This window comes from Asterias rubens, chromosome 2 (genome assembly GCF_902459465.1).
Source record: "Asterias rubens chromosome 2, eAstRub1.3, whole genome shotgun sequence".
NCBI lineage: Eukaryota > Metazoa > Echinodermata > Asteroidea > Forcipulatida > Asteriidae > Asterias > Asterias rubens.
This window is the reverse complement of record NC_047063.1, coordinates 16379220-16406724: the sequence shown is the minus strand read 5'-3', so window position 1 is coordinate 16406724 and position 27505 is coordinate 16379220. Positions and strand designations below refer to the sequence as shown.

Sequence of the window (27505 nt, the reverse complement as noted above, 5' to 3'; positions counted from 1 at the left end):
TCAACTACCAGCCTTGACCAGGGAGGCAAAGATGCTGTCCTCTTGAGCTAGAAGGTTCTGTGGGGTGTCGTACTCCGCTATCCGACCCTCATTCAGCACCAGGATGTGATCAGAGTCCAGGATAGTCTGCACACGATGCTGTTAACATCAAATCAAATCAGTCAGAGTTACATTTTGAGAATGATCACTCTGTTTTACAAGTAGATAAAGGTTCAGGAATTTAAAGAAAGGTGAAAGCTGATAGCCAGATATATTTTTCAAAAGTAAAAACTGCTCTCTCAACCTCTGGGGCAAAACAGTTGGGAAACTCAGGAACAGCAACAAAATAAAAGAGAGAGCAAAGACAAATTTTACTCAGTATTAGAAATGGGTGCTTTCGTTTTTATCTGTGTAAAATTTCGGGTAAATCAATCCCTCTGCCCCCCTTAACCAAAAGGTCCCTATACACCTTTGTGCATTAGTTATAGAGATGTCTTACCGCGATAGTAAGGACCGTCCTTTCTTTGAAGGCATTAGCTACAACATCTTGAAGAATACCATCCTGAAAACAAAAAAACAAAAATGATGATAAAAAATACTTTCTCAAAGTGATACAAGAAAACATCACACTCTCTTATAAACCACTAATTCCACTTTTGAATTCCCTAAACCTGACCAACCTACCGTTTCCAAGTCTATGGATGCAGTGGCCTCGTCCATGACAAGGATGCGAGTCTTCTTCAAGAAGGCACGAGCCAAGCAGAAGAGCTGCCTCTGACCAACGCTGAAATTCTCTCCTCCTTCAGTCACCATGGCATCTGTTACAGAAATACAATTTTTAGTGTAAGGGTCATTTGAACATTGACATCTTTGAAAGCAGAAGTTCAGAGGGCATCTTTTGGGAATGTTATTATTGGCATGACATCTTTTTCTTACCCAGTTTGAGATCCAGATCAGACACAACGCTTTTCAGCTGAGCAACCTCAAGAGCGTCCCATAACGCATCGTTGTCGTGCTCACCCCTCGCATCCAGATTAAACCTTGAAAAATTAAATAACAAAACAAATAAAAACCTGGAAATGTTGGATGAGCATGTTGTGCAAGGCAGCCCTTAGTATCATTTTGTCCTGGTCTTGTACAAAAACAAAGTTGGTTTCATAAAGCTGTCGTATCACCCGGCTGTGGCCTAATTGATACAAGGAATTTTTCAAATAAAAACTGAATTTCGATTTTCTGACCTACACACAATTTCGAAAGAAAAACAAACCCAAAGCCCCAAAACATATTGCCTATTCTGAATGGCTCATAATAAAAGCATCAGTCTATGGGTGGATTCATACAGTAGTATAAGGCCAAATAAACAAAATCCCAGTTGATCGTCCCCGCTGCATCCTTTTTGGGGCCGCATCCTTTTTTTTACAATCTGTTATTTTTTTATTTAAAAAAAAAATCATCTAACGTGATGCTCTCAAACACTTGTAACCATCTGTTTCATAAAACAATAACAGTGAATGCCTACCACCAAATCATTTTAGTGTTATCCGACCCTGTCAGTGTTAGTGTTAACTAAAACACAAGTCCTTATGCAACTAATAGGTATAAAATAAGTTTGCGGTTGATTCAAACTGAAGAATTGGTGGCCTGTTTGATTTGGAATACTAAGCGACCATCTTGAAAAAAAAATAGTAAATAATAAATAATAAGGCCCTCAATCTCCTCTTTTTTGAAAAATCCAGATGATCAACTGGTAATTTTTTTTTTTTTTTGCCTAATACAAAAGTGTAAATGCTGCCAGGGCTTGATGTAGACATACCTGATTGTACCAGTGAAGAGTACAGGGTCCTGGGGGATGATTGTAAAGCGACGTCTGACTTCTGCCAGGGGAAGATCTGCAATGCTTACGCCGTCCACCGTTATCTTTCCTGTTCAATTGAATTAAGTTGATTCAATATCAGTATTTCTGGTTTATTAAAACAATGCAAGTATAGGCTACTGCCAAATGGCTTGAAAACAACGAAATGAACACATTCACTACCTTAAAAAATAGGTGGCAGATTTGTACCTAACACACAAAAGATAAACATTCAATTGCATACATTTCAAAAGTAGAAAACTATTCTTTGGTAAAAAACCAAAAACAAAAACTACCCCATCTAAATTATAAGGTATAAGACTATTTCTTATGTGTACATTTTGCACATACAATTTTGAAAGATTGATACTATTTCTAATTAATACTGCTCACTACAGACTCTTGGCTGGGGACCACTTGCTGAACATTTTTAAATCTTTAAAACAAATCACAAAGTTGTTGCAAAATCTTTGGTGATCATTTTTACACAAATCTTAAACAAATCTGCAGTTTGAACATTTCCTTATCGACCCTCAAAATAAACAATTGTTTATTGAAAAAGTCTTTTTGAAATACAGTATAGGGGCATGATAACTAAGACGATGACTAACTTACACATTTCTGCTGTACAACACAAGCTGCATTTTATTAAGAGTAAAGTTTGCCGCAATTAGAGAGAATTTAGATAATTTTAATGGTACATTGGAGGAATGTTGAAAATGGTATTTGATATGCTCTTCCCATAAAAATCCCATACAGTTTGCAAAATTCACCACTGCCTTAAAATGTATAGACAGTAAAAGGACAAATTCCCCCCATGATTGTTACCTTTGAATGTCTGAATGATCCTGAAGAGAGTCAAAGTAAGGGAGGATTTACCGCTGCCAGTCCGACCACAAATACCAATCTGTTAATAAGAAAAAACATTAATTGAATATGTTGAAATGCATAATCCACTGGAGAATCTGCGCAAAATGAGAGGACGCAAGCTACATGAACATTCCCGATCTTTTCCTTAGTTGTTTAATTTCTATTTATTTTTAATTTAATTTAATTTAATTTTATTTATTCTGTTTGTGAACTCAAGGACTCTCAGAAAATTTAACTTAATCACTGTACTAGCCAAGAAACAAATGGAGAAAAGACAAGGAAGGAAATTCTTTTTTAGATGTGGAAGGAAAACCTAAGAGAATTATTTTTGGGAAAAAACAACACACAGTCAGATAGGGACTGAAAACCAAATCCATGGTAAGTGCCCCCGGCGTGAATCGAGCCGGCCGCCTCTAAACATGGAAGGCAAGGAAAAATATCACTACACCAACCCGTGCCCGGCCACCCATTTTTATGTTTTTTATCAAGAAACCTGACATAGTTTACCTATGAAAAAAATATTGAATGGCCTAATTTTTTGACCCTTTAGCAGAGTCTTTTTCGAAGGCTTTGAGAAAGACTCTGCTAGGGTCCATTAACTATTTTTTGCCTGTATACCATCGGTCTTTTTGGTTGGTAAGTTGTTTTTAACAGCTATTTATATTTTGTAGTTTAAAAATCTTATAAGTTTAAAGTTACCTTTTCCCCGGGTTGGAACCGAATATCGATATCACGGAGCACAGGTTCCAGGTCCGAGGCGTAGCGTGCCGAGACACCGCTGTATACGATCTCACCCTTATCTGGCCAAGTAGGACCCGGATCAACGATACCTGTTTTAGTTAACGAAAAGAAAATCAAATGATAATAAGAATCATACAGAAGGAATTCTCTCATTTATGTCCAAGTCTGCTTTGTTTTCAAAAGCTACATCATTTTACCAACGTTATCATTGTTATTTTGAACATGCTCTTCTGTTTAAAATAATGTGTTCAGTATCTTGTCTGGTTAATATGAAACAAAGTGATATTACAAGTAAAATCATCTGTTTCTTAAAGGCAGTGGACACCATTGGTAATTACTCAAAATAATTATTAGCATAAAACTTAACTTGGTAATGAGTAATGGGGAGAGGTTGGTAGTAAAAAACATTGTGAAAGAAGTCATTGAGAAAGAAGTCATTTTCCACGAATTTGATTTCGAGACCTCAAGTTTAGAATCTTTTTTCTTTCATAGTTATCTCAGAACTTCGACGACCAATTGAGCTCAAATTTTCACAGGTTTGTTATTTTATGCATATGTTGATATACACCGAGTGAAAAGACTGGTCTTTGACAATTACCAATAGTGTCCACTGTCTTTAAACCCAATTTAAACAATACCATAAACACTCCTTCCGATACAATTTAACGTCTATTTAATCAATATAATTGTTTAAAATTATGGGCCAGTAGGTACTTTGAATAAAGAACTTTAAACCTACCATCAGAATTCTCCACTTCTATGGAAGTATAATGGTGTACTCTTTCCACAGCATTCATGTTTCCTTCTACATAAGCAGAGACTTGAACCATCCAACTCAACTCTGATGACAACTACAAATAAATGGTGCAAACAAAAAATCATGAACTGCACAGAGACAAACTGCAGTTACAGTCAATCTACTTTGAGCTAGGTTTCGTGGGAGTATGTTTTTTTTATAATAATAATAATACGGACGTTTATATTGCGCAGTGACCTATATAACTATACTCTGCTGCGCATTCCAAGGAACACAACAAGTGCAGAGAAAAAAATGAAAAAACAAATACACAAATACACAAACAGAGCAAGAATGAATTAAATGGGTGAAGTCAACATAATGGGGTTTTAACTTATATTTAAACACACTAAGTGAAGTAGTCAATGCAAGGAGGGAGATTGTTCCACACATTATCTTTGACTTACCTTTTACTGCATGATATGTGATAGGAAGTTTTCATTTTATTCAGGTATATTTCTCACTTCTTATTGCATTCTGGTAATTGAGTAGTTAAAATAAATGACTTTCACTATAGCCATTTTTGTTTTGCATTAGGCCACGTTTGTTTTATCTTCACATTCTTAGTTTGGCTTTCTTCTACAAGTCTTGGCTCAATCCAACAGATTCATACACTTTTGTTTTGGTCTTTTGTGCATATAATATTTCATTTATATCCAATATTTCGAGAAGAGCAGTATTAAATCAATGTCGACATGAACTGAGTTGGCAAGTTCATGTGACAAGTAATAAACTGGTTGTTTCTTGTTCATTGTTGTTATCATTAAATTATGTTATTATCATTGATGCAATGCAACTACAAACAGGCAATTAAAATTAAATGAAAAGGAAATTCTTAAAACACTGATGAAACATAATTCCCTGATAAAAGCGCCCTCATGCGGTTAAAAGTATGGTAAATTGCAGACTTACGCTTAGGGCGTAGGTTATGGCCAAGCCAACCAGACTTGGAGCCAGGGTACCGGTGGTCAAAGCAGTGATCATGGCAGACATTCCAGCGAGAAGCACGATGATGGAACTAACCAAATTCTGAGAGGAAAACAAATTGGATAAAACAAATGGGGTGAATATAATCATTAAATTCAATAACTTGTAAATTGTAGTGAAAAGAGCGAATGTTATCCGTTGTGTCACACAATACATCATCTTTTATCAAGATGAGTTTCTAACCTGTTATTATAACTTTTATTTTAATTTTAGCTGTAGACATTAGCAGTGTGCAGCATTAAATGTGATGCGCTCAAACAAAATTAATCTTTTGTCAGGGAATACTGATATGGAGATACAAGCCAAAACAGGCCAACATTTTCAAAAGATTTTGTTTAGTAAATTTAAATGCTCAATTATATTTTATTTTATATTGACAACTTCCTAGCCCAAAAAATAACCTGCAAACATGTGCAATGAAAACAAAATGTGCCAAGTATTTTAAATAAACACCTAGGATCATAATGATAATGACAACAATATTTAAAAAGAACTTGTAACCAGGCTGTTATTGTATTTGATCATTCTTTGAAGGCACAAAATAACAAACCTGGGAAAATTTTGCCTCAACTGTCAATCGAAGTTGCAAGAGAATAATGCAGGGTAAAAAACTCCCTTGTTGCACACATTCAGATGCTTAAAATGCTTCAGGCCTACACAAATAACTTTAAATATATAAGTCTTTTAATATTTGACAGTCAAAAATTACCTCTTTCTCAACAAATGTTGTTACTTTAGAAGGAGCTGTTCTACAGCTCTGCATTGCTCGTTCCCAAGTTAGTTTTTATGATAACAATTATTTTGATTAATTACCAATAGTGACGTCCAGTGCCTTTAATGTCACTTACCAGTCTTGAATGCAGCCACATGTAGCATGTATCAAAATAAACATGCGTCAGATTGTTACAATCAATCTTCTCAATAATGCTGTCTTGGAAATGGTTTTGTTGCCTGTGTTGAAAAGAAGCAGAAAAAAATTCAATGACAGTTTATCAACTAATAATTAATGAAAGAAAACCATGTGGTTTTAAAATGCCTTGCCAATTGGCAGTGAATTAAAGCCATTATACCCTTTCGGTACAGAAACAAAAATAAAAGTTCACAGATATACAAATAATTTACAGGGTTAACAGAGGGTAATGGTGAAAGACTTTTCTTGAAATATTATTCCATGAAATGCTTTACTTTTTGAGAAAACATTAAAACAATATCAATTCTCGATAGCGAGAATTACGGATTTATTTTAAACACATATCATGACACGGCGAAACGTGCGGAAACAAGGGTGGGTTTTCTGTTATTTTCTTCCGACTCCGATGACCGTTTGAGCCTAAATTTTCACAGGTTTGTTATTTTATATATAAGTTGTGGTACACGAAGTGTGGGCCTTGGACAATACTGTTTACCGAAAGTGTCCAATGGCTTAAGACATGGAGACTTTTAAAAAGTTTATGTCGCCAAAAAATACCACCACCACCTGTTGTCAAATTCATGGCTCTGCTTGCCGTAAGCCAAATAGCTGAGCTGACATCAGCAGAAAAAAATATACAAGCATATTGTTGTGTAAAAGTTCTGTACGCTCTGGTGTGGCTATTGTGTAGGGGAACCATTAAATCAAATATTTTCTTTGTGTGTATGAGCCTTGCTTGTTACAGCGACCAGCCACAAACCCAGTCATTACCATGCAGCTATCGACTCATTACTATTTTTGATAATTATTCCTTAAACCTAAATTATTCCTTTATACAGAGAAAGGACATAATAACACTACTAGTAAGAATGATTAAAAGAAATTTGTAAAGCGCCGTATTGCCGCAAAAAACAGCCTCAAAGTGCTATGTATAAAACAAAGCTTGATAAAAAGACTAAAGCAGAAAAATGTATGAAAAGTTACTTTAAAAAAATACATTATACATCGCTCCATGGCCCTGTCATATAATGGGTACAACTTACAATTAAGCCAAAAGTTATTTGCAGATATCTTTTTTTAAGTTACCAATTTTCATTGAACAAGAGACAAGAACTGATAAAATAAGCATCGCTCACATGTCCTGCCAGCCTTTGGCAAACATATTATTAAAGAGTCCTGCTTAAACAAAAAGGCATGTCGTAAACTTTGCTGAATATTATTTAAAATGTTTTCAATCAATAAGGAAATTGAGTCAAACGACTACAAATAGATTTTAATTGTGTAAAAAAAGAAAAAATCATTTTGAATACACTTATCCAGCGCTTTTCTAAAAGCTTTGCAAAAAGCTCTGTTACGTAATCACTCATGTTACGTCATAGTTGGGAGCTCCAATTTTAAAACCTTGAGGATGGGGCCTGATTCTTTTAATCGTTAATTACGAAAAATTCAGAAGTTTACACTTTCAAAATTACATTTAAATGGTGAACAAATGCATTAAAAACAAGTTAAAATACCAAATGTCCGTTATAACATTCCGCTCAAGAGTTCAAACTATTCCACACATAATTCCAAGGTACCCTTAGTGTCATGAAACTGTATGGATATACTGTCCTGAAATTTACTATCAACTTACTGATATGCCCTGATGGTTGACAACCCTCCAAGTGATTCTGAGAAATGAGCGTAGACTGGAGACTTGCTGATGCTGTCTAAGCGTTGAATATCTCTGAATAAAACACAAAAGAAGACAGGCATACTATTATAAAAACTAGAATCTATTTTTGGAAAGTTTCGCTAAATCTCCTCAGTACAGTATTAATGTAATTTTATTGTAAACCAAGTACGTTTCCCTTTGTCTTTGACTTTTTATTTGGTGTTGTATTTGTATATAATTTACCAATATTTATTTGAGCTGAATTGAATTAACCACTTTTGAATTTAATGATTTTTGGAATGCTATAAAAAATCTTGTTTTGTATTTTTAGGAATGACTAAAAACTGTGAAATTCTGTGATATTGTTATTTCTTATTTGAAGCGTTTTTAAAGTTTTTATTAAGGCTTTGGGAGGATCTTATGATCTTAGTCTTGTTTGGGTTTTCAAAATGTTCATCTCGCCTCTATGTTTACTATTATTTTTGCTTCAAGAGTCTTTCAATTGGTGTTTTGTTTCTGACAGGTTTTGGATTTTGTTTTGTTTTAATGTTTGACTGTTGTGTGATTTTAAAAGCCTTTTGTGTGCAATCTCCCCCATTTTTCATTAGTACGTATATAGTCATATTTTATTATTCATTTTGGTGTTTACCCATACACCGATGTGTGTTAGCACTGTATACTCAGTACTTTCCCGAGTCCTGTGAAAAAATATCACAGGAATGTTACTCGGGTGGGATTCGAACCCACGACCCTTGCAATTCTGAGCAGTGTCTTACCAACTAGACGACCGAGGTTGCCCGGTAGCTATAGAGGCAGTTCGAATCCTATGTTTTGGCAGCGGGTACCGCAACGATATATTCTTTATCCCCGATGCAAATTTATTATCTTTTATATCATATTTTATTGTTGGCAGAGGTCTAGTTGTTCACATCTTTCGATGACAGTTTTTATACTTTTGTATAACCTTGCCAGCCCATATTCAACTTGTATTTCTTGTGTACAAGTCTAAAGATTTATAATACAGGGTGAGGCATAAAGAAGTTGGCCGAGATTTATGATTTAAAAACAAAACAACAACTGACACTCAAAACCCAAGTGAAGCACATACAAGCATTCTTTCCTACTTATCTGAAAAAAAGATTGAAACAAATAGATCATTTCTAAGAGAAGTTGCGTGTTTAACTGAAAGCACTCATGTTTGTATCTGTCCATGGAATGTTAATGCTAGACTGCATCTAAACATCTGAGTAAGTAGCAAAGGGTATAAAAAAGTCAATCATTTGCTTTGTCAAGTTTCCGGGGACACCTTGCAAAATGAGTACCTTGATTAAATAAGACATAACTCCTCTTAGGAATGATTAATTCCTTTCATTCTTTATTTACTAATAAACAGGAGAGAGTGCTCGTTAAATATATGTTTTACTGAACTTTTGAGTTTCATTTGCTTGTTTTTAAAAAAATCACCGGTCAACTTCTTTTTGACTCGGTCACCCTGTAAATAATTTTTTAAAAATCATACATAATTCCTCATACCTGAATGTGGGAATGAAGATTTTCAAGAGCAGGAAGTAAAGCAGAGCCATGGGAATCAGCACGATGATGAAATACCAGGACACCATAGCATTCACCAACACCCCAAACAAACAGTTTATACAGCAATGTAACAAACCATTCATATGTCCAGCAATGCTCTGTTGAATAAAGATTCATGTGGTTAGTTATAAAAACTATCAATAAGTAAACCGTAGGGAAACAGACTAGGTAAATTGTAAATACTTTTTGGTTTGAGCAAAGACAAATTTACCAGAATGCAGAACACTTATCGTGGAGGAGAAGTGGTTTCTGGTTTACAAAGCAAGCACTTATACAGTTTTCCTCAGAATTTCGAGCTACATTGATTATAAGTTCACTTATGAGGTATGTATCTTTGGTTTAAATACCAAAATAGTACAACACCATGTTACCAAACACTACCATAATCACTACCACACCAAGCTAATGCCCGATGCAAGAGGCCAGTTGAAATAACAAAAACAAAACCAAAACAAGAACTTCATTTGCAGTCATGAAGTCTGCACTTACATTATCAATAGTTGAAGTATCCGATGAGAAGCGATTGAGGATTCGCCCAACTGGAGTAGTTTCAAAGAACCTGAATAAATTAAGACCAAACATATCACGTGATGAGTTTAAAACTTTGAATATGCAACTGTATACATTATGAAGTATATAAAAGGTTCAAATGCTTGTCTGGAGGGCCCATAATAAGCAGACAAATTTGCTTATAACTTTCAGCCAATCAAAACTAAGCAGGGTACCATGCAGTGACAGACACATATGGAATGGTAGTTAGTTTGACATGTAATCTCATAAGCAAAACTGCTTTGTGTTTGCGCCTTTTTGTGCTTTTAAAATCAGATTAGCTCTGTGAAATTGGGCCCATACAGTGTTGTGTGGAGCGTGGCAAGTCGTGGCTCAGCAGTTAAGCGCATCCGACTCAAATTCTTGTTGCCGAGACATTTAGGGAGTGGGTTCAAATCCCGGCTATGACACTTGTGTCCTTGAGCAAGACACTCAACTACAGTTGTTTCTTTTTCATCCGGGGCACCTCTGATGGCAAAGATGGCTTTTGTAATTGATTTAGTTTAGTAAGTTACAAATTTGGCAGAGCTGAGATTGTTTAAAGGAATGTTGAATGGCGGTGACCAGGGGTAACAATGTTCTAAGCGCAATGATTATTCTTTAGAAATGTGCTATATAAGAGTTGAGTTAAAGGGAAGGTACACGTTTGGTAATATTGTCAAAGACCAGTCTTCTCACAAGGTGTATCCCAACAAATAAGCATAAAAAACAAGCCTGTGAAAATTTGAGCTAAATTGGTCATTGAAGTTGCGAGAAAATGATGAGAGAAAAACACCCTTGTTGGACGAATTTGTGTGCTTTCAGATAGGAATAAAAGACTAGTGGCTAGAAATCTTTAATTATTTTAATGAGAAATTACCTCCTTCTCAAAATCTAAGCTACTTCAGAGGGAGCCGTTTCTCACTTTTTAAAATGTGTTATCAACAGCTCTCCAATGCTTGTTACCAAGTCAGTTTTTAAATTAATTGAGTAATTACCAAACGTGTACCTTTCCTTTAATATTGAAAACTATTTCCTAGTTTTTACCTCAATGGTGCATTCAAGATTTTTTTCAGCATAGTGTCGTGGAGTGTTCTGGCAGCCACAAGGGAGGCTATGGTGATGAGTGCTGATGAAGCAGTATCTACTATCATACTAGAGACAGAAAAACCGGCATATCCTCCCAAGTAATGATTCAATGAAGCAAGCAACTCCTCCTAAATAAAAAGAATCAAACGAACAGTTGATAAAATAAACCTATGCACTAGGTCTTAAACTTTGAAGGGTCCCCCACGTTTTACTGATAACATAACTATTTTTATACTTGTTAAATATTGTTAACTAATTGTTTCATTTAATCAATCTGTCTGATTATCGTTATAATAATGTTTAGTGTTTTTGTCAAAATACTGTTTGTATTAAAGGCCAGTATTAATTTCCCCAGTGTGGGATAATAAGGTTCTTGTCAAAATACTGTTTGTATTAAAGGCAGTGGACACTATTGGTAATTACTCAAAATATTTATTAGCATAAAACCTTACTTGGTACGAGTAATGGGGAGAGGTTGGTAGTATAAAACATTGTGAGAAACGGCTCCCTCTGGAAGTGGAGTAGTTTTCGAGAAAGAAGTAATTTTCCACGAATTTGATTTCGAGACCTCAGATTTAGAATTTGAGGTCTCGAAATCAAGCATCTGAACGCACACAACTTTGTGTGACAAGGGTGTTTTTTCTTTCATTATTATCTCGCAACTTTGATGACCGATTGAGCTCAATTTTCACAAGTTTGTTATTTTATGCATATGTTGAGATACAGCAAGTGAGAAGACCGGTCTTTGACAACTACCAATAGTGTCCACTGTCTTTAAGGCCAGTACTAATTTTCTCAGTGTGTGATAATAAGGTTATTATCTTATCCTATCTTATCTTATCTTATCTTATCTTATCTTATCTTATCTTATCTTATCTTATATTATCTTATCTTATCTTATCTCATCTTATCTCATCTTATCTTACATAGTATAACACAGGAGAGATACATGTAATTGTTTGTTTTCCTTGTCATGTTTTCCATCATCATGGTTGTGATCACTACACATTACGCACACCGCATGATGAACTTGGATTTTCAACCTTACCGCAAGGGAAACAAATTTTAGTACCTATTTTAGACAACCATTTATACCTGTGTTGCATTTGCTGTTGTCAGATTATTTCCCGCTTCGGACCAGTCCGACAGCCAGTAATTTTTGCGCACGTCAAGCAAATTCTTGCTGAATTGAAGACAGACCTGAAGCAAGCATATCCAGAAGCCTAAAGCTTTAAAGTAGGTGAGGTAGACCCCCAAGGAGACGGACCCCTCAGCTCTCTCCTCTTCCTCAATGAGTTGGCCCTCAGCTGCTGAAGATAATTTCCAAAGATGGAAATGATTTGCAAATCACAATTAAAAACAAATTCAACAAACAAAATAATAGTAACTATCAGACAAATTAAGCAATAAAATAGCTCTATTCTCTTTCTTCCTGATTGTATAAAATGTTTTACCAGAGCAGACTAGTCATAATTTTGAGACCATTTTTTTTAAATACAAAAAGAAGAAGAAAAAAACTTGAATACAGCCTCTATGATTAAAACCAAATATTCCTTTACTTTGTATTGCATAAAATATTTGATTTATTTTCAGTATTTTTCCATAAACTGTTGTTATGAAGAGAGAAGTGTTATGAAACCTTTCTTAAAGACAAGGTCATAATTTAGTTACAACCCCAAATAGAGTTTGGGATGTGCAGTTTTCATCAAAATTTTTACTTGCTATAACAAGTAAAAGGTATAGTAGTATGCTTCCAGTGAAAATATTTCAATGGAAGTGTCCCTTTATGTTATGTCAGAAATCCAAAGCATGTTGGCAAACCTAAATCTTGAAAGATTGTCTGAACAAGACTTTTTGCGATTTGTGTGGTGTCAGTCTTAAAGTTACAATACAGACAGAGATGTAAATGATACCCGCTAAACAAGGATGGACTCACTCAACAAAAAATAGCACCTCAAAAGTTTGCTCTGTTTTAAGCAGACTCTGACTACAACTGAAAGTGTCACAGGTGATTTTTCTGGTATCTTTCTGGATGTACCGTGCTTAAAATTCAGCCTTTGTCATTGACAAAAAACCAAACGATAACTTTACCTTTCAGCTTTTTTTCCTCCATCTTGCCAGAGATCTGATGCATCATTTTGGCTGGTTCTTTTGTCACATCCTCTACGTCGGTCCCCTCTGACTCGCACTCGTTTCTCTCATTATCTGTGGCTCTCCAGTCAGCGACGAGCTCTGGATTCTCATCCCGGATTTCTTGGAGGGTTCCCTGGTGGAGGATGTGGCCGTCTTTCATGTACACAATCTGTTGGGAGACAAACAGGGAACTTATTCATATCGCAATGTGTTGGCGTTTTTTAAAAGCGTACAACATTCTTTAAGATGAAAGACATGCATGAGTAGAAACATCACCGGGCTATTTAAAATGTGCTAGATTCTAGCACATTTTAATGAACCAATTCCAGGGATGATGAGGGAGCAAGGTATTGCTTGGAAAAATTGGTCGAGATCAATCAACCAAACTCACAGTATGGACCTTGATTACAGAGGTCGATATCTCAAAGTTGACAAATGCTGTTACACCAACAGTTTTTTTCAAAACCACCAAAAAATTCAACAAGGTATTTGAGTTGTGTTACTACAAAACCTCCTCCTTTAAGTAAATATTTACTATGGGCTGGTACCTTGTCTGCTTTCTCTGCGTACTGCGTCTGATGAGTGACCAGGATGACGGTACGTTTGCTTTTTCTCATCAAGAATCCCTCGATGCCTTCCTTGAAGAGGTGAGCTCCAACGTGCATGTCAAGGGCTGAGAGGGGATCATCCTGAGGAGGAATGGAGGTAAGGAGAATTTAGTTATAATCCAAGCTAGGAAGTTCAGAGTAATGGAATATTCTCCCAACAAGAATCCCTCGATGCCTTCCTTGAAGAGGTGAGCTCCAACGTGCATGTCAAGGGCTGAGAGGGGATCATCCTGAGGAGGAATGGAGGTACAAAAATATTTGAAAGAATTTAATTTTGGGGGCAACATTTGTATTTTCATGATGTAGGTGCTTTAATAATTCCAGCATAGTGATATCTTTCTTTGCCTTCTACCTTAAGGATCCTGGTTCAAATCCCGCCGGGGCACTAAGTGGCTTAGGTTTTCTGTCCCTCCCTAATTGCTCACTATTTCCCTTGAATAATTCTCTGGGATCTTCCTCCACAACTAAAATTGTAACTTCCTTAATTGGAGACTTTCAGGACGCTTGGTGGCAGCAGACTTTACCAGGTAAAATCCATTGTTCTTGGTAATGTGCGCATGCTCAGAACTACATAAACAACGGAAAGTTACCTGGTAAGTCTGCTGCCACCTAGCGCCTCAAAGTCTCCCATTGTCTCTTCTCCATGGGGTTCTCACAAGTGTATTTCAATAATTAAGAAGATTGAGCGGCATGTGTGCATGTTTCTAATGGATAGCATTGCGAATACTTTACTTGTCTGCTTACAAAGACCGAACTCTGAACATTAGAGTCTCTTTTTATTTGCGTAGGGATTAGCAGCAGAAGTTAAACAGTATTTTTTACAGGCTGGCTAAAAAAAAAATTGTCTCAACAATGAAGAGCCAATGGCTAGGTTTACCAATGGGAACATTTAAAAGCTGAGAAGTTTAGGATGTGATGGGTTTTCTCACTCTAACTTTTCAGCTAAAAAAATAAACAGAACATTTTGTTGGGGAAAAGACCTTTGAAAAAATAACATCAGATGATCTCTTACCAGGATGACCACATCATTGTAGCTATACATGGCTCTACCGACGCTGACTCGTTGTTTCTGTCCACCGCTCAAGTTGATTCCTTTCTCTCCAATCTCAGTCTGGTCACCTCCTGGGAGAATGTCTATGTCAGGCTGCAAGGAGCAAGAAGCTATCACCGTCTTGTACCTGGAAATGAGCAAGAAATAATGGTTAGAAGGCTTTATAACAACAATAAATATAAACTGGCAGAGTTGGGGGCTCAAGGCCTGAAATTAGGGCTGAACGATGTGTATTTTTATGTTATTCACATGTTTTTAAAACACAAGTCAATTTGGGGGAAACCAGGCAAGGTAATCTAAAACAAATGATAATACAAAAATATATAAACATTACATTTTTTGTATAATTTTTCTTGGGCATAGCAAGAAACTGCTAGAAAACCACTAAAGTGTTCCATTGTAATCAGGCATTTTCATTTCGGGGGTGGGGGGTGGGGGTGGGACAAAATTCTTAGTTGTTTACAAGTTACCGGAAACGGAGGTCAAGTCTGCAGGTTTTCTCGATTATTTTTCTTTATTGATTTGCAAAATTTATTTTACTTTTCAAACAATAGGAAATCATTTTTTACAGCCATAATTATGTTCTGTTAAACTGAATTGATTGCAGAAACAAAATCACGCAGTTGGGACCATTTTTCATATTGCATTTATTATTCTTCATCATAATATAAAAACATGAAAAAAAGACAATATTACATACAAGAATTTGAAATATCAACAAGAATTATTTTTAAAAGTATATCACATAAAAAATACTCAAAGCTTGCAACCTTGCAATCTGGAAATTTAAATAAATGCTAGACTTGCACAGTCTAACCCTAGGGTTTGAAGCCCCGAATCTCACCTTGCCTGGTCGTATGCATTGTTGAAAATAATATTATCCCTGAATGAAGCATTCAGTAACCAGGCTTTCTGGGCTCCGAAGGAAACAGAGTGGTATTTCCTTTAAAAACAAACAAATAAAGATGGTTTTATCAAAAGAGCAATTACAGGCTAATAGTATATCGCCAAAAAAAGAAAATCACGCCTGTCAAATTGAGGCAGGTTTAGAGGATGTATAAACTGATAAACACCTGTTCCGACATTTATGTTCCGACACCCCTGATAAAATAATTATTTTACTAATCCTAATCCTAACCCCAACCCTAACCCTACATATAGCAAAAAGGGGTTGTTGGAACATAGAGGTGTCCGAACATAAAACAGTCACCATGCAGATTGTAGAGCAGAGGTGTTTTCCCAGTCTCAAACCAATCAATACAAACACAGAACAAAACAAAAAATTACACAGAGAAGTTCTTACGGGTTCCAGTGTACCCCGCCCGACGTAGTTGTCATTTCGCCCAGAATGGCCGACAGCAAGGAGGACTTTCCACACCCGACCTGACCAACAATCATAGTCAGCTTTCCTGTGACAGAAAATGTACACAAAATGGCTCGTTAGATGTATTGCTATCATGCATCTAATCAATATCAGTTGCAGTTTATAAGAGATGTTAAATTTGCATCGGGGATAAAGAATAATAATTTTGGTTTTTACCCATACACCGATGTGTGTTAGCACTGTACATACTCGGTACTAATTCCCCCGAGTCCTGTGAAAAAAATATCACAGGCATGTTACTCGGGTGGGATTTGAACCCACGACCCTTGCAATTCTAGAGCAGTGTCTTACCAACTAGACTACTGAGGTTGCCCAGAAGCTAGAGGCAGTTTGAATCCTATGTTTTGGCAGCGGGTACCGCAACGATATACGAGATGTTAAATTTGCAGTTGCAGTTTTGCATGGCCTGGTGAATTGCAAAGGAAAGTAACCGATAAATGTCTTACCCAAAGATCCTTCACTCACCAGAACTTTGGTTTACTGCATGTCACAACAGCTATTTTATTTCATTTGCCCACCCATACTATTCAAATGGCAACAAATATAGGAGTGATAAAAAAAGGAGCAAGGAGGACCGAGAAAAATTATGTCAGAAATTTAAACTAACCTGCCGGGATGTCCAGATCGATGTCCCTCAGGGTGGGTGTGTTGGCTGTATCGTCCCAGATGAAATTTCCTCTTACCTAAAAAAAAAAAAAATACCACATGGACAAATTTAAAACTGAAGAAACAACCAATATTTCCTTCTTTTACAAACAACGTCCACAGAGAATAAGTCAAGAAGGACACAACTTCTTGAAAAAAATTGCTTCGGATTTGTAAGAATTTATGGCTGTCTGATCTCCATCTCACAAAACACTTGATTGATACTCACTTTTTGTCAACATATTCCTCTTTAAGTTATAGCTCAGTTTATGATTGTCATTGATTTATGAATACATTGTATATGTTATTGATTTGAATACTTGTTCTTAGTTTGTTTCTTTTTTTGCACCAAAGGATATAAATGTTGAATTGAATTGCACTGAAAACAAATCAACACCAAAGAAGATGTGTTTCTTCTCATTTTATACACATTTGGTCAATATCATGTTATGTACTTGTGTACATATCAAAATGGCATTTAAAAAAAATTTATTAAATGGTAAACCATTATAGTTATTATAAGATTCATACAAATTTTGTGACAAATTTTTACGTATGTTTCGGGCTTTGCTTTTATTTGAAAAGGATGGCTTTTATTTAAAAAGGATAAATACAAATTTACTCACTCTCAATGCGATATCATCTGGTAACGACAACGATGAGGGCGATATAACACATGGTTCCCCAGCAGGTATGTTATTGCAATTATTGTTATTGCCAGACATTAACTTATTCTTGTCCTCTTTGCCTATTTTCCTTCGCTGTCGCACGCCAACCTTCAATAGAAAAAAAATTCCACACTCTGAATTAAAAAGTTTGAAAATTAAAAAATGGGTAAAAGACAAAGTGACTTTTATGGCAGCTTGATTCTTTGCTGACAAAATGAACTGGGTAAAAGTAGTTTTTGAGGACTTTACAAAATGTTCTGACCAATAAAAATGAAACCTGATTTGTAACCATGTTTACCTCATAGTTTACACTTCCATTCAACCTCACCTCGGCGTCGACGAGACGGTTGTGGTTGCTGTCGTTGGACCGCTCAATTTCAGGCGCTTCAAAAAATGTCCTCAAGCGACCTGTGCTGATGAATCCATTGATGTGGCAATTAACGATATGTGGAATCATTATAAATGGATGGGAAAGCTGACCGAAGACGGCCAAAGTAGTGAAGGCGATGTCAGGAGTTAGGGGATTCCCAGTCAGCTTGGTGTACATACTGAAAGACTGTAAATAAAAAATAATATTATGACAGAATTATTGTTTGCAACAAAATTCAATTTCTATACCAATTTTGTTTTTAATACTATATAAATGTTTATAATATACAATAAAACTAACCCGGGATAGTTTAATTTCAAAAGGTGGTAGCATTTTTTAGATATCGCCAACAAACCAGAGTGGTCATGTCCACGCAGGAAGAATCTGTAATTAGAATAAACAGTCTGAGAAACTTTTCCGATAGTTAAGTTTCTCAGATTCACATTTTGAACTGCTATTTCTCTATAACTATACATCACTCTGAAGTTAAATGATTCTCAAAGTGCCTTTATCCAAAGTTGCACTTCTAACCAAGTCAGTTTGTATTGCCATTAAAGATGCTATGTCAGATTTTTGGCCGATTTGACCCCAAAATTTTGTTTCAAATTCAATAGGTATTTTGATGGGGGTCGAGAAAGTTACAAGCTTTCATTTGAGCCATTGCTCGAAAAAGTCCGCCAATTATTAGTAGCAGTGAAATAAAGTGCTCAAATTTAGTTTTTGTCGGGATCTCAACAATATATCACATGACCAATTTTTATGTGTTTTATAAGAAACGTTTTAAACTTTTGTCAGGGTTCCTGACCGTTGAAAGTAAAAGTTAAATTTGTTTTCATTAGAGCGGGTGATACTCTTTGAAATACCATTCACTCAAAAATATCTCTTTTTTAATGTTTGGGGCCAAAAATCTGACATAGCATCTTTAACTTTATGAGTGAGTACCAAGTGTATAGTTGCAGAAATTTTTCATGTTTTGAATCATCAACCATAGAACCAACAAACCTTTGAAAATTAATCTGCAGAAATAGAATTTCCAAATAAAATAATTTAAATGCAAAAAAATCGTGTGGCATTCAAATGAATTTTAGTCACTTACCACTAAGGCAACTAGCAGTGGGCTGGCAGACGAACACAATGCTGTATACAACAAAAGAAAAAGGGAACAAATGTATCTAAGTTTTGCTACATAATATTTTGGGGGTTAAAGGATGATGGTAGGGAAGGTTGGGGCTACCAGATTGAGAACCTGTAAGTTTGTGCTGTAATAAAGGCATACAACAAAAATCTGTTATGTTGGCATAACGGGCCCCCCAAAAATAGGGTAGGTATAGGTAGGTATTTTTTTATTTTGTTCCCCCTCCCAGCAATGAAAATGACATGTTTATGCCGGATTATTTATTACAGAATTTTGAAAACCTCAAAAAGCTGGTAATTTTAGGTCAAAAATGCAAACAAAAAGTGAGCACTAAATGAGTTAAGCAGCTTCTATGAATGAATTTCCTGGAAGACAACTTACAAAGAATCACATGCCATCCTCTTTGTTTCATCATGGTCAGAATCTCCAGAGCTCGTACTTTGCTGATGGCTTTGTAGAAGATATCTTCCCATCCGTACAGCTTGATCAACTTGATGCCTTGTAGAAGTTCGTTCGTCTTCTTCAGACGTTCGTCAGATTGTTCCTGCAAAAACATGGAATTTGGATTAGCAAATTCTAACCATTAAACATTAATTATAAAAAAAGAAAATTATTTTTAAAAACTTAAACTGAGTTTTAATCCCCTACAATTTGTAAACAACAGTTTCTAATCTCCTACAATTTGTAATACACAGTTTTCAATCCCCTACAATTTGTAATACACAGTTTTCAATCCCCCACAATTTGTAATACACAGTTTTCAATCCCCTACAATTTGTAATACACAGTTTTCAATACCCTACAATTTGTAATACACAGTTTTCAATCCCCTACAATTTGTAATACAATTTGTTAAAAATGTAATCTGTAAACCAGCAATGGTGAATGCATGTGCTTTTTTTTTTTTTTACAAAATTGTGTACTGGCAAATAATGAATAATTTTGAGTGCAATGGCAAGAACCATTTCATGAGTTGAAAGTTCCATTCAACTTGGCTTCGCCTCCTTGCTGAAAATATTCCTTTCATTGTACAGAGGTATGGGAGACTACCTGGGGCAAGGGTTGGGCACAGAAAGCCATGTGTTGTAGGGCAAGACTGTTTAATCCGGAACAACAGAGAAATTAGTTCAATGGTAAAACAAAATACAGTTTAGAAACAGTATATACCATGAATTTCTTCCTGTTTTTGGCCGCCTGCCTAATGAGTACAATTTGGAGAGGTATAAAGATGAGGAAGACACATGAACCAATCAGGGCTGCTACTCCAAGCTGTGTGTACATAACAGTCAGAAAACCAAAAACCTGTCAACAAAAACAAAAACAAGAAAGAGCAAAAATGTAGAAATTTTTATTAGCAAATGTACAAATAAGAATCCAAAAAAGAATTGAAAGTGGTTTTTTAATAAAAGCATATTAAAGGAATTTATTTCTAATTGAAATTATATGCAGCATTGATTGTACGTAGGGCCTTAAAAGCTTCTTTTTTTGGTGCATTTAAAGCCGTTGGACACTTTCGGTAAACAGTATTATCCAAGGCCCACACTTCGTGTATCACAACTTATATATAAAATAACAAACCTGTGAAAATTTAGGCTCAATTGGTCATCGGAGTCAGGAGAAAATAACAGGAAAACCCACCCTTGTTTCTCACGTTTCGCCGTGCCATGACATGTGTTTAAAATAAATTTGTAATTCTCGATGTCAAGAACTGATATTTTTTAAGGTTTTCTCAAAAAGTAAAGCATTTCATGGAATAATATTTCAAGAGAAGTCTTTCACCATTACCTTCTGTAAACCCTGTAAATTAGTTATTTGTAAATCTGTGAACTTTAAAAAAGAATTCTGTTGCGAAAGTGTCCAATGGCTTTAAGAGTAATTAAAAGTAACCAATGCGCTTTCAGATGTACCAGTTTATACAGTAAGGTTTGACTAAATTGTAAACAATTATTACTGTTTACTTTTAGAATTGGTTTCACTGTGAAGAAATCAGGTGTGACAGTTAACTGTTGTTTACTAGAAATTGTCAACCATAAACAGTTTACTGTTAGGTTTGGTTCAATTGTAAACAATAATAACTGTTTCTTTTATTGGTTTGATTCAAATGTCTAAAATTATAACGGTTTACTGTTAAAACTTGTTAACTATCAAGACAGCATGGTTGTGACCGTAATTAGGTTTGGTTCAATTGTCAGCAAAAGCATACTTCGGTTTGGTTTGTTAATAGTTATATAACTGTTTATTATTTGGTTTGGCTGTGTGAAGATTTGACTAAGCAAGCCATTGTACAAGACATTATTAAAATCTAACTCACAAATTAATGTTAAATTTATGTTAAAGCTTGTAACTTTGTGTTTCTTTTCCGCATATTTTGATTATTTGATAGGCATTATTTATACCATGCCACTATTGCAATTGCCAATCTCCTTCATTCTTATTTAAATTTTATGTTGGTCTAATGTTTTGTATATTTCCCTTCAATGTATGTAATCCTGATGTTTTTTACCTTGTAAGTTCAATTGTAATTTAGCCTTTGGCTAAAAATATTTGAATAAAAAACCTTTAAAAAAAAAAATTATTTTATCTTTACAAATGGCTTATTGCCCCCTTCATCAAGTAATAATAATAATAATAATAATAATAATAACATTTATAAGGCGCACAGTATCTGGAATGGAACCATTCAAAGGCGCCGGAAGCTAGCAAGCAGACAAATTGAACAGATGAGTTTTGAGGTTGTGTTTGAAAGTAGATAGATCAGGTGTGTCCCTCAGCTGGTCTGGCAAGGAATTCAAGAGACGCGGTGTGCAGGTGGAAAAGGCGGTCTCCGTAACTTGCAAGACGAGTTTTGGGAACATAGAGTATGTTACGATGTTGTAGAAGATCAGCAATGAAGCAAGGTGCTAATATCCATGGAGGGCCTTGAATGTGAGAAGCAAGATTTTGAATTGTGTTCTATGTTTAACAGAAAGCCAGTAAAGATAGTTCTGCAGCTTCGCAGTAACTGTTTGAAAAAAGCCCCCTTTCCCCCCCCCAAAAAAAAAGGAACAACAAAATCAAATTCTTATACAGCAGATTAATTTCAGCAAGTTATTTTTATGTACCTACCTCAAAAGGTATTGACCATAAATGGTGGAAGCAATGTACTGATGAGTCCACCACTTGGGAAGTATCTACCGACATATGATTGGTGATTTGACCCATCGTCATGGCGCCACCAGTCATGGTGTAGCTTGACAGACGCAGTGACTTGTCATAAACAGCCGCCTGTGAATCAAAATTGAAAACTTTATGAATCTTTATCTTTACTACACGATCAGAAACATTGTAACTTTAAACATGAGGATGTCACAGATCAAAGCCTAGTCTTGGCCCAAGACGTCAGTGATCGAGTGTGGATAGTGAACTAGTCCACGCTCAGTTGTAAATCGCTATAGCCTGCCCTCCTACAGTAACCAACTTGACTGCCTCGAGGCAAATCATATCATAGGAGGGCGCAATATAGCGATTTACAACTGAGCGTAAAGTACACTATCCACTACACATCACTGGCGCCTTGGGACAAGACTCATCAAAACCAAACAAAATAAAACAGCACAGAATGAACAAAATTATATAACTGACAATTTGGCACGCTAAATACGGACTAAATGCAAGATATAAGCAAAAGGAATGGAAATAAGAAAGAGGCAAAGGCATACCAAGAAAAATGCCAAACACTTCAAAAAGCATATACCTATATTTTTCAATTAGTGGCGACAACAAATTTAAGTTTTACCTCAGCAATTTTTTCCAGGAATTTATAAGGGGACAAAATACAGGATCTCTCTATTGCCGATAACTGTTTTCCTTGACTAACCAGCGAGACCAGTTTTTAGCTTGTCATTTCACTGCTCCCCCAGCTTTTCACTGGTCCATAATATGCTTTTTAAAACTAAAAGTAGCCGGACCACTTGGAGAGAATTTTGAGTGATGGTCAGGCGTTTAAATTGCCATTTGGCAAGCTGACCACTTAAAGGCACTAGACACTATTGGTAATTAATTACTCAAGCTAATTGTTAGCACAAACACTTGCTTAGTAATGAGCTAGCAATAAAGAGCTGTTGATAGTTTAATACATTGTGAAAAATGGCTTCCATCTGAACATGAAGTAACATAGTTTTTTGAGAAAGAGGTAATTTCTCACTAAAAAAATAAAAGACTTCAGGCCTGAAGTTAGGCATCTAAGAGTGTTTTTCTTCCATTATTATCTTGCAACTTCGACGACCAATTGAGTCCAAATTTTCACAGGTTTGTCCTTCCTTTAAGGTTATTTTATGCATACATTGGGATACATCATGTGAGAATACTGGTCTTTGACAAATACCAATAGTGTCCAGTGTCTTTAAGGGAAAACACTGCATACAGACTCCACTTTGTCGAATAAATTAGGCCTTTAAAATATTAAATTGATCGAATTTGGGGTGGATTTCACAAAGAGTTAGGACTAGTCTTATCTCTAGACTCATCCTAACTTAGGACTAGCCATACGTTTTTCATATCTCCTAGGACTATAGTCCTAAGTTAGGACTAGTCCTAACTATTTGTGAAATCGTCCCCAGCCATATTACCTGAAGGGCAATTCTCATATGAGCTGCCGTCGTACAGTTGGTGTGACCGAGAGCTTGCTGTAACACCTGGGTGACAACATTGGCGCAAAACATGACCACAATCAACACAAAGCCATTCTTCAGGAAGTCTGACACCGTGATGTACTTAGTCTGTTTCAAATGGAAAAATAGTTTTAAAAACATAGACATTATCGCATTATTTATTCTTCATTTAATTCTTCTTCTTCTTCTGTCAACACACTAGATATTGTGTTTCAGCCAGAATGGACATAGTTTGTAGCAATATCATTACTGCCTTTAAAGGCCTTTAAAGGCAGTGATGGACACTATTGGTAATTACTCAAAATTAATTATTACCATAAAACCTTACTTTGTAACAAGTACAAAACATTGTGAGAAACAGCTCCCTCTGTAGTGGAGTAGTTTTCGAGAAAGAAGTAATTTTCCACGAATTTGATTTCGAGACCTCAAGTTTAGAATTTGAGGTCTCGAAATCAAGCATCTGAAAGCACACAACTTCCTGTGGCAAGAGTGATTTTTTCTTTCATAGTTATCTCACAACTCCGACGACCAATCGAGCTCAAATTTTCACAGGTTTGTTGTTTTATGCATATGATGAGATACAGCAAGTAAGAAGACTGGTCTTTGACAATTACCAATAGTGTCCAGTGCCTTTAACTTACCTGTTGATAGTCCATAGTTCCTTCGCCATAGTAGGCTACTGAGACAAACTTGATGGCACCAGCAAGAGCTAGTGGAGGGATGAATGATGACATAACCGCAACCAATTTGAACAAACTAGAGAGAAGGATGTCAGCACCAAATGCCCGAGCATACGCTCGGTACAAGCTCAACGGTTTTTTGTTCATCTTTGCTCGAGCCTGTAAAGGAAGACATAAAGAATTTGTTATAATTTTGTTATTATTACTTATTTGGCAATTTACATAAAAATACAAATTTACAATTAATTTATACGAAAAGGATAAAACTCTTAAAAACATTAATTATATAAACTATCTGGATTGGAAAACAGTAAAAGGAGGGATACATCAAGATATAAAACGGAGGGCAGGCAGTAAAAGAGAAAACAAAGTACTACACGACTGAGGACAACAGAAAGACATCAGCAAGGCAAGTTTGCCAGGACTGACAAAAGTGCCTGCACTGTCACCCAGAGGTGTGTCAGTCCAAGTGTGCTAGTGAGGGGATGCTTAGTTATTTTGTTTTCCGGTGTGCTAAGAGCAAAGTAAGAGATTTGGGTCTAAAAAAAGTGCTATTAGGGCTTTATAGACATTGGACACTTTTGGTAATTGTCAAAAACCAGTCTTTTCGCTCGGTGTATCTCAAAATATGAACAAAATAACAAACCTGTGAAAATTTGAACTCAATTGTTTATCGAAGTTGCGAGATAAAAATGGAAGAAAAACACCATTGTCTCACGAAGTTCAGATGCTTGATTTCATGACCTCAAAATCAAATTCTGATGAGGTCTCGAAATCAAATTCAAACACTACATTACTTCAGAGGGAGTCATTTCTCACAATGTTTTATACAATAAAATCAACAGCTCTCAATTGCTTGTTGCCAAGTAAGTTTTTTATGCTACCAATTATTTTGAGTAATTACCAATCTTGTCCAATGACAAATTTATTTATTTATTTATTTTTTTTTTGGGGGGGGGGGATTCACTTCGTCTCGGTAAAATTATCAAGCACCAGGCCTCGGCGGGTTTAAACCACTAGTTGAAAACCGCTTCACCACACATTGATTCCCTTAACAAAATATACACACACAAAAAATGAACAAATTTGCAAAATCTTGCTATGATGTACCTCTTCCTTTTTGAGAGCCTTCAAGAAATTCTCCCTCTGGTATTTGGTGGTGTGGACCTCAGACAGACTCCCCAGATCAGCCATCTCCAGAGTGCTCTTGTATCCTTTCTTGAAGATCCAGTTCATCCACAAGAAGAATGCAGAGGAGAAGAGACTTGAGTAGCCCTGCATGTAACGCATGTCTTCCTTCATCAAATCCTCAGGGAAGACGTCCTCCTTTGTGGAACTCCAGAAGATCTTTGAGAGCCAAGAAAGGAGCGAAATAAAAAATTACATAAATTTCAAACGTGTCATTCAAAAAGGAGCCATTTTAAAACAAAGTGTAGCTGTGCTTAAACTTCAAAATGTAGTGATTGGTTATGTAACAGTAAACCAGTCAGGCATGACAGCATGAGTGGCCAGCTCCCTAGCTGGCTACGAGGTCGTCAGTCTGAATTCTGCACCCAAGCTGAACGTACCACCGTGTCATTTCTTCAGTGCAGGAATCATCTCACCCCTTGCATGCCAATACAACAAAAGAGTGGCTATAGTATGAGGTAAAATTATGTTTTTTGTGATGCACTCATTTTCTTATAGATACAGTCCTTAAAGGCAGTGGACACTATTGGTAACTTCTCAGTGTAATTACTTGGTGACGAGTAATGGGGAGAGGTTGATGGTATAAAACGGCTCCCTCTGAAGTGACATAGTTTTCGAGAAAGAAGTAATTTTCCACCAATTTGATTTCGAGACCTCAAGTTTAGAATTTGAGGTCTCGAAATCAACCATCTAAACGCACACAACTTTGTGCGACGAGGGTGTTTTTTCTTTCATTATTATCTCGCAACTTCGACGTCTAATTGAGCTCAAATTTTCACAGGTTTGTTATTTTACATATGTTGAGATACACCAAGTGAGAAGACTGGTCTTTAACAATTACCAATAGTGTCCACAGCCTTTAAGAAAGTCGGGAAATTTAAAAGTCTCCCAAGTCACATTAAAAATGGTGTAAAATTCAATTTTGATTGACAGTTTTTTTCAGAGTGAAATTTGAAAACATGATGTCATTGAACAGTAAAAACAAATGGGTTTGTACAATCCAAAGAAGAATTCCTGCGCCAGTATCAGCTCATAAGTTTATGCTGTTTATAAATAAAAACCCTAATAAATTCAGTAATGAAAACACAAACGGATACAGGGCTTGAATTCACAGCACCAGGCCATGCTTGAAATTTTTTTAGAAACTAGTCGGGCAAAACGTGGCTGCACTGCACACACACTAGCTAAAACACTGGAGGGCATGGAGGCTTAAATGTGGCCTCTAAAGTTCCTTGATGTTGACCTTGGTGCCCCCTCAAAACATTCATGAGCTTCCATGCCTGAGAACGTAATTACCAATGACAGTTTTAAAATGTACACTTACCTTTGTTCTGATGACGTTCAATTCAAGGATTAGAAATAGTGAGTAGAGCCCAATTGCCACCAAGTTGAGGTCAACTCTCAAAATCGAGTAGTCAACTCTATCAAACTCGTGGCTCAGTTGAAGAAAGCGAGTACCTTCACTGGCTAGAGCTCCTAACCAGTAGGCCAGCAGAAGCCAAGACATCTGTGTATGCCGCCAGACCTCCATCTGGGTGTAGTAGACCATACTGAGAATAGCTGCAACCAAAACAAACACAGAGGGAATGTAGAGGTGGGGTGTCATGGAGTCGGTACCGTTGAGGAGGCCAACATTCGTCAAGATGCTCTCTCCGATCTGGCAGAGAAGAAGCAAGATAAAGATGAAGTTGAGGATCCATCGGAGGTTGTGTCCTGGGTACTGGATGAGGTACCGGTATTTCTCCTTGCAAATTCTTGTGCAGTATCCGAGGATGAACAGCACCAAGACGGAGAGGAGGATGAAGAGAAGATGTGGCACGGTGTAGACGAGATCGGTGAAGCAGGTATTGTAGAGGGTGTGGTTTAGATCCCAAGTGAAGTTGTCAAAGTTTGCAGAGTTGTTCACCCCGCAGTACCAGTTGAATTTCTTGAGTAGCTGCTCCTGCTGGGGCCCCATGAAGCAATTGTCCTCATCATCCCAGGAGAGTTTTTCCA

The 27505-nt window shown here is 36.3% G+C and overlaps 1 protein-coding gene across 1 annotated transcript; it reads right to left on the bottom strand.

The window, feature by feature from the left end:
* LOC117305767 (ATP-binding cassette sub-family C member 9-like) lies at positions 1 to 27505 on the bottom strand. Its single transcript, XM_033790644.1, has 31 exons — positions 26835 to 27505; positions 25433 to 25669; positions 24284 to 24481; positions 23601 to 23750; positions 22099 to 22257; positions 20161 to 20295; positions 19375 to 19537; positions 18955 to 18995; positions 17787 to 18044; positions 17447 to 17596; positions 16783 to 16858; positions 16095 to 16200; positions 15636 to 15734; positions 14753 to 14918; positions 13681 to 13821; positions 13080 to 13301; positions 12095 to 12301; positions 10958 to 11127; positions 9872 to 9941; positions 9323 to 9480; positions 7769 to 7861; positions 6074 to 6176; positions 5151 to 5267; positions 4182 to 4293; positions 3401 to 3531; positions 2660 to 2738; positions 1793 to 1901; positions 916 to 1019; positions 664 to 797; positions 479 to 541; positions 1 to 138 (listed from the first exon to the last, which is right to left on the bottom strand). The coding sequence occupies exons 1-31, from the start codon at positions 27465 to 27467 to the stop codon at positions 1 to 3; spliced, it is 4722 nt and encodes a 1573-aa protein (XP_033646535.1). The 5' UTR covers positions 27468 to 27505.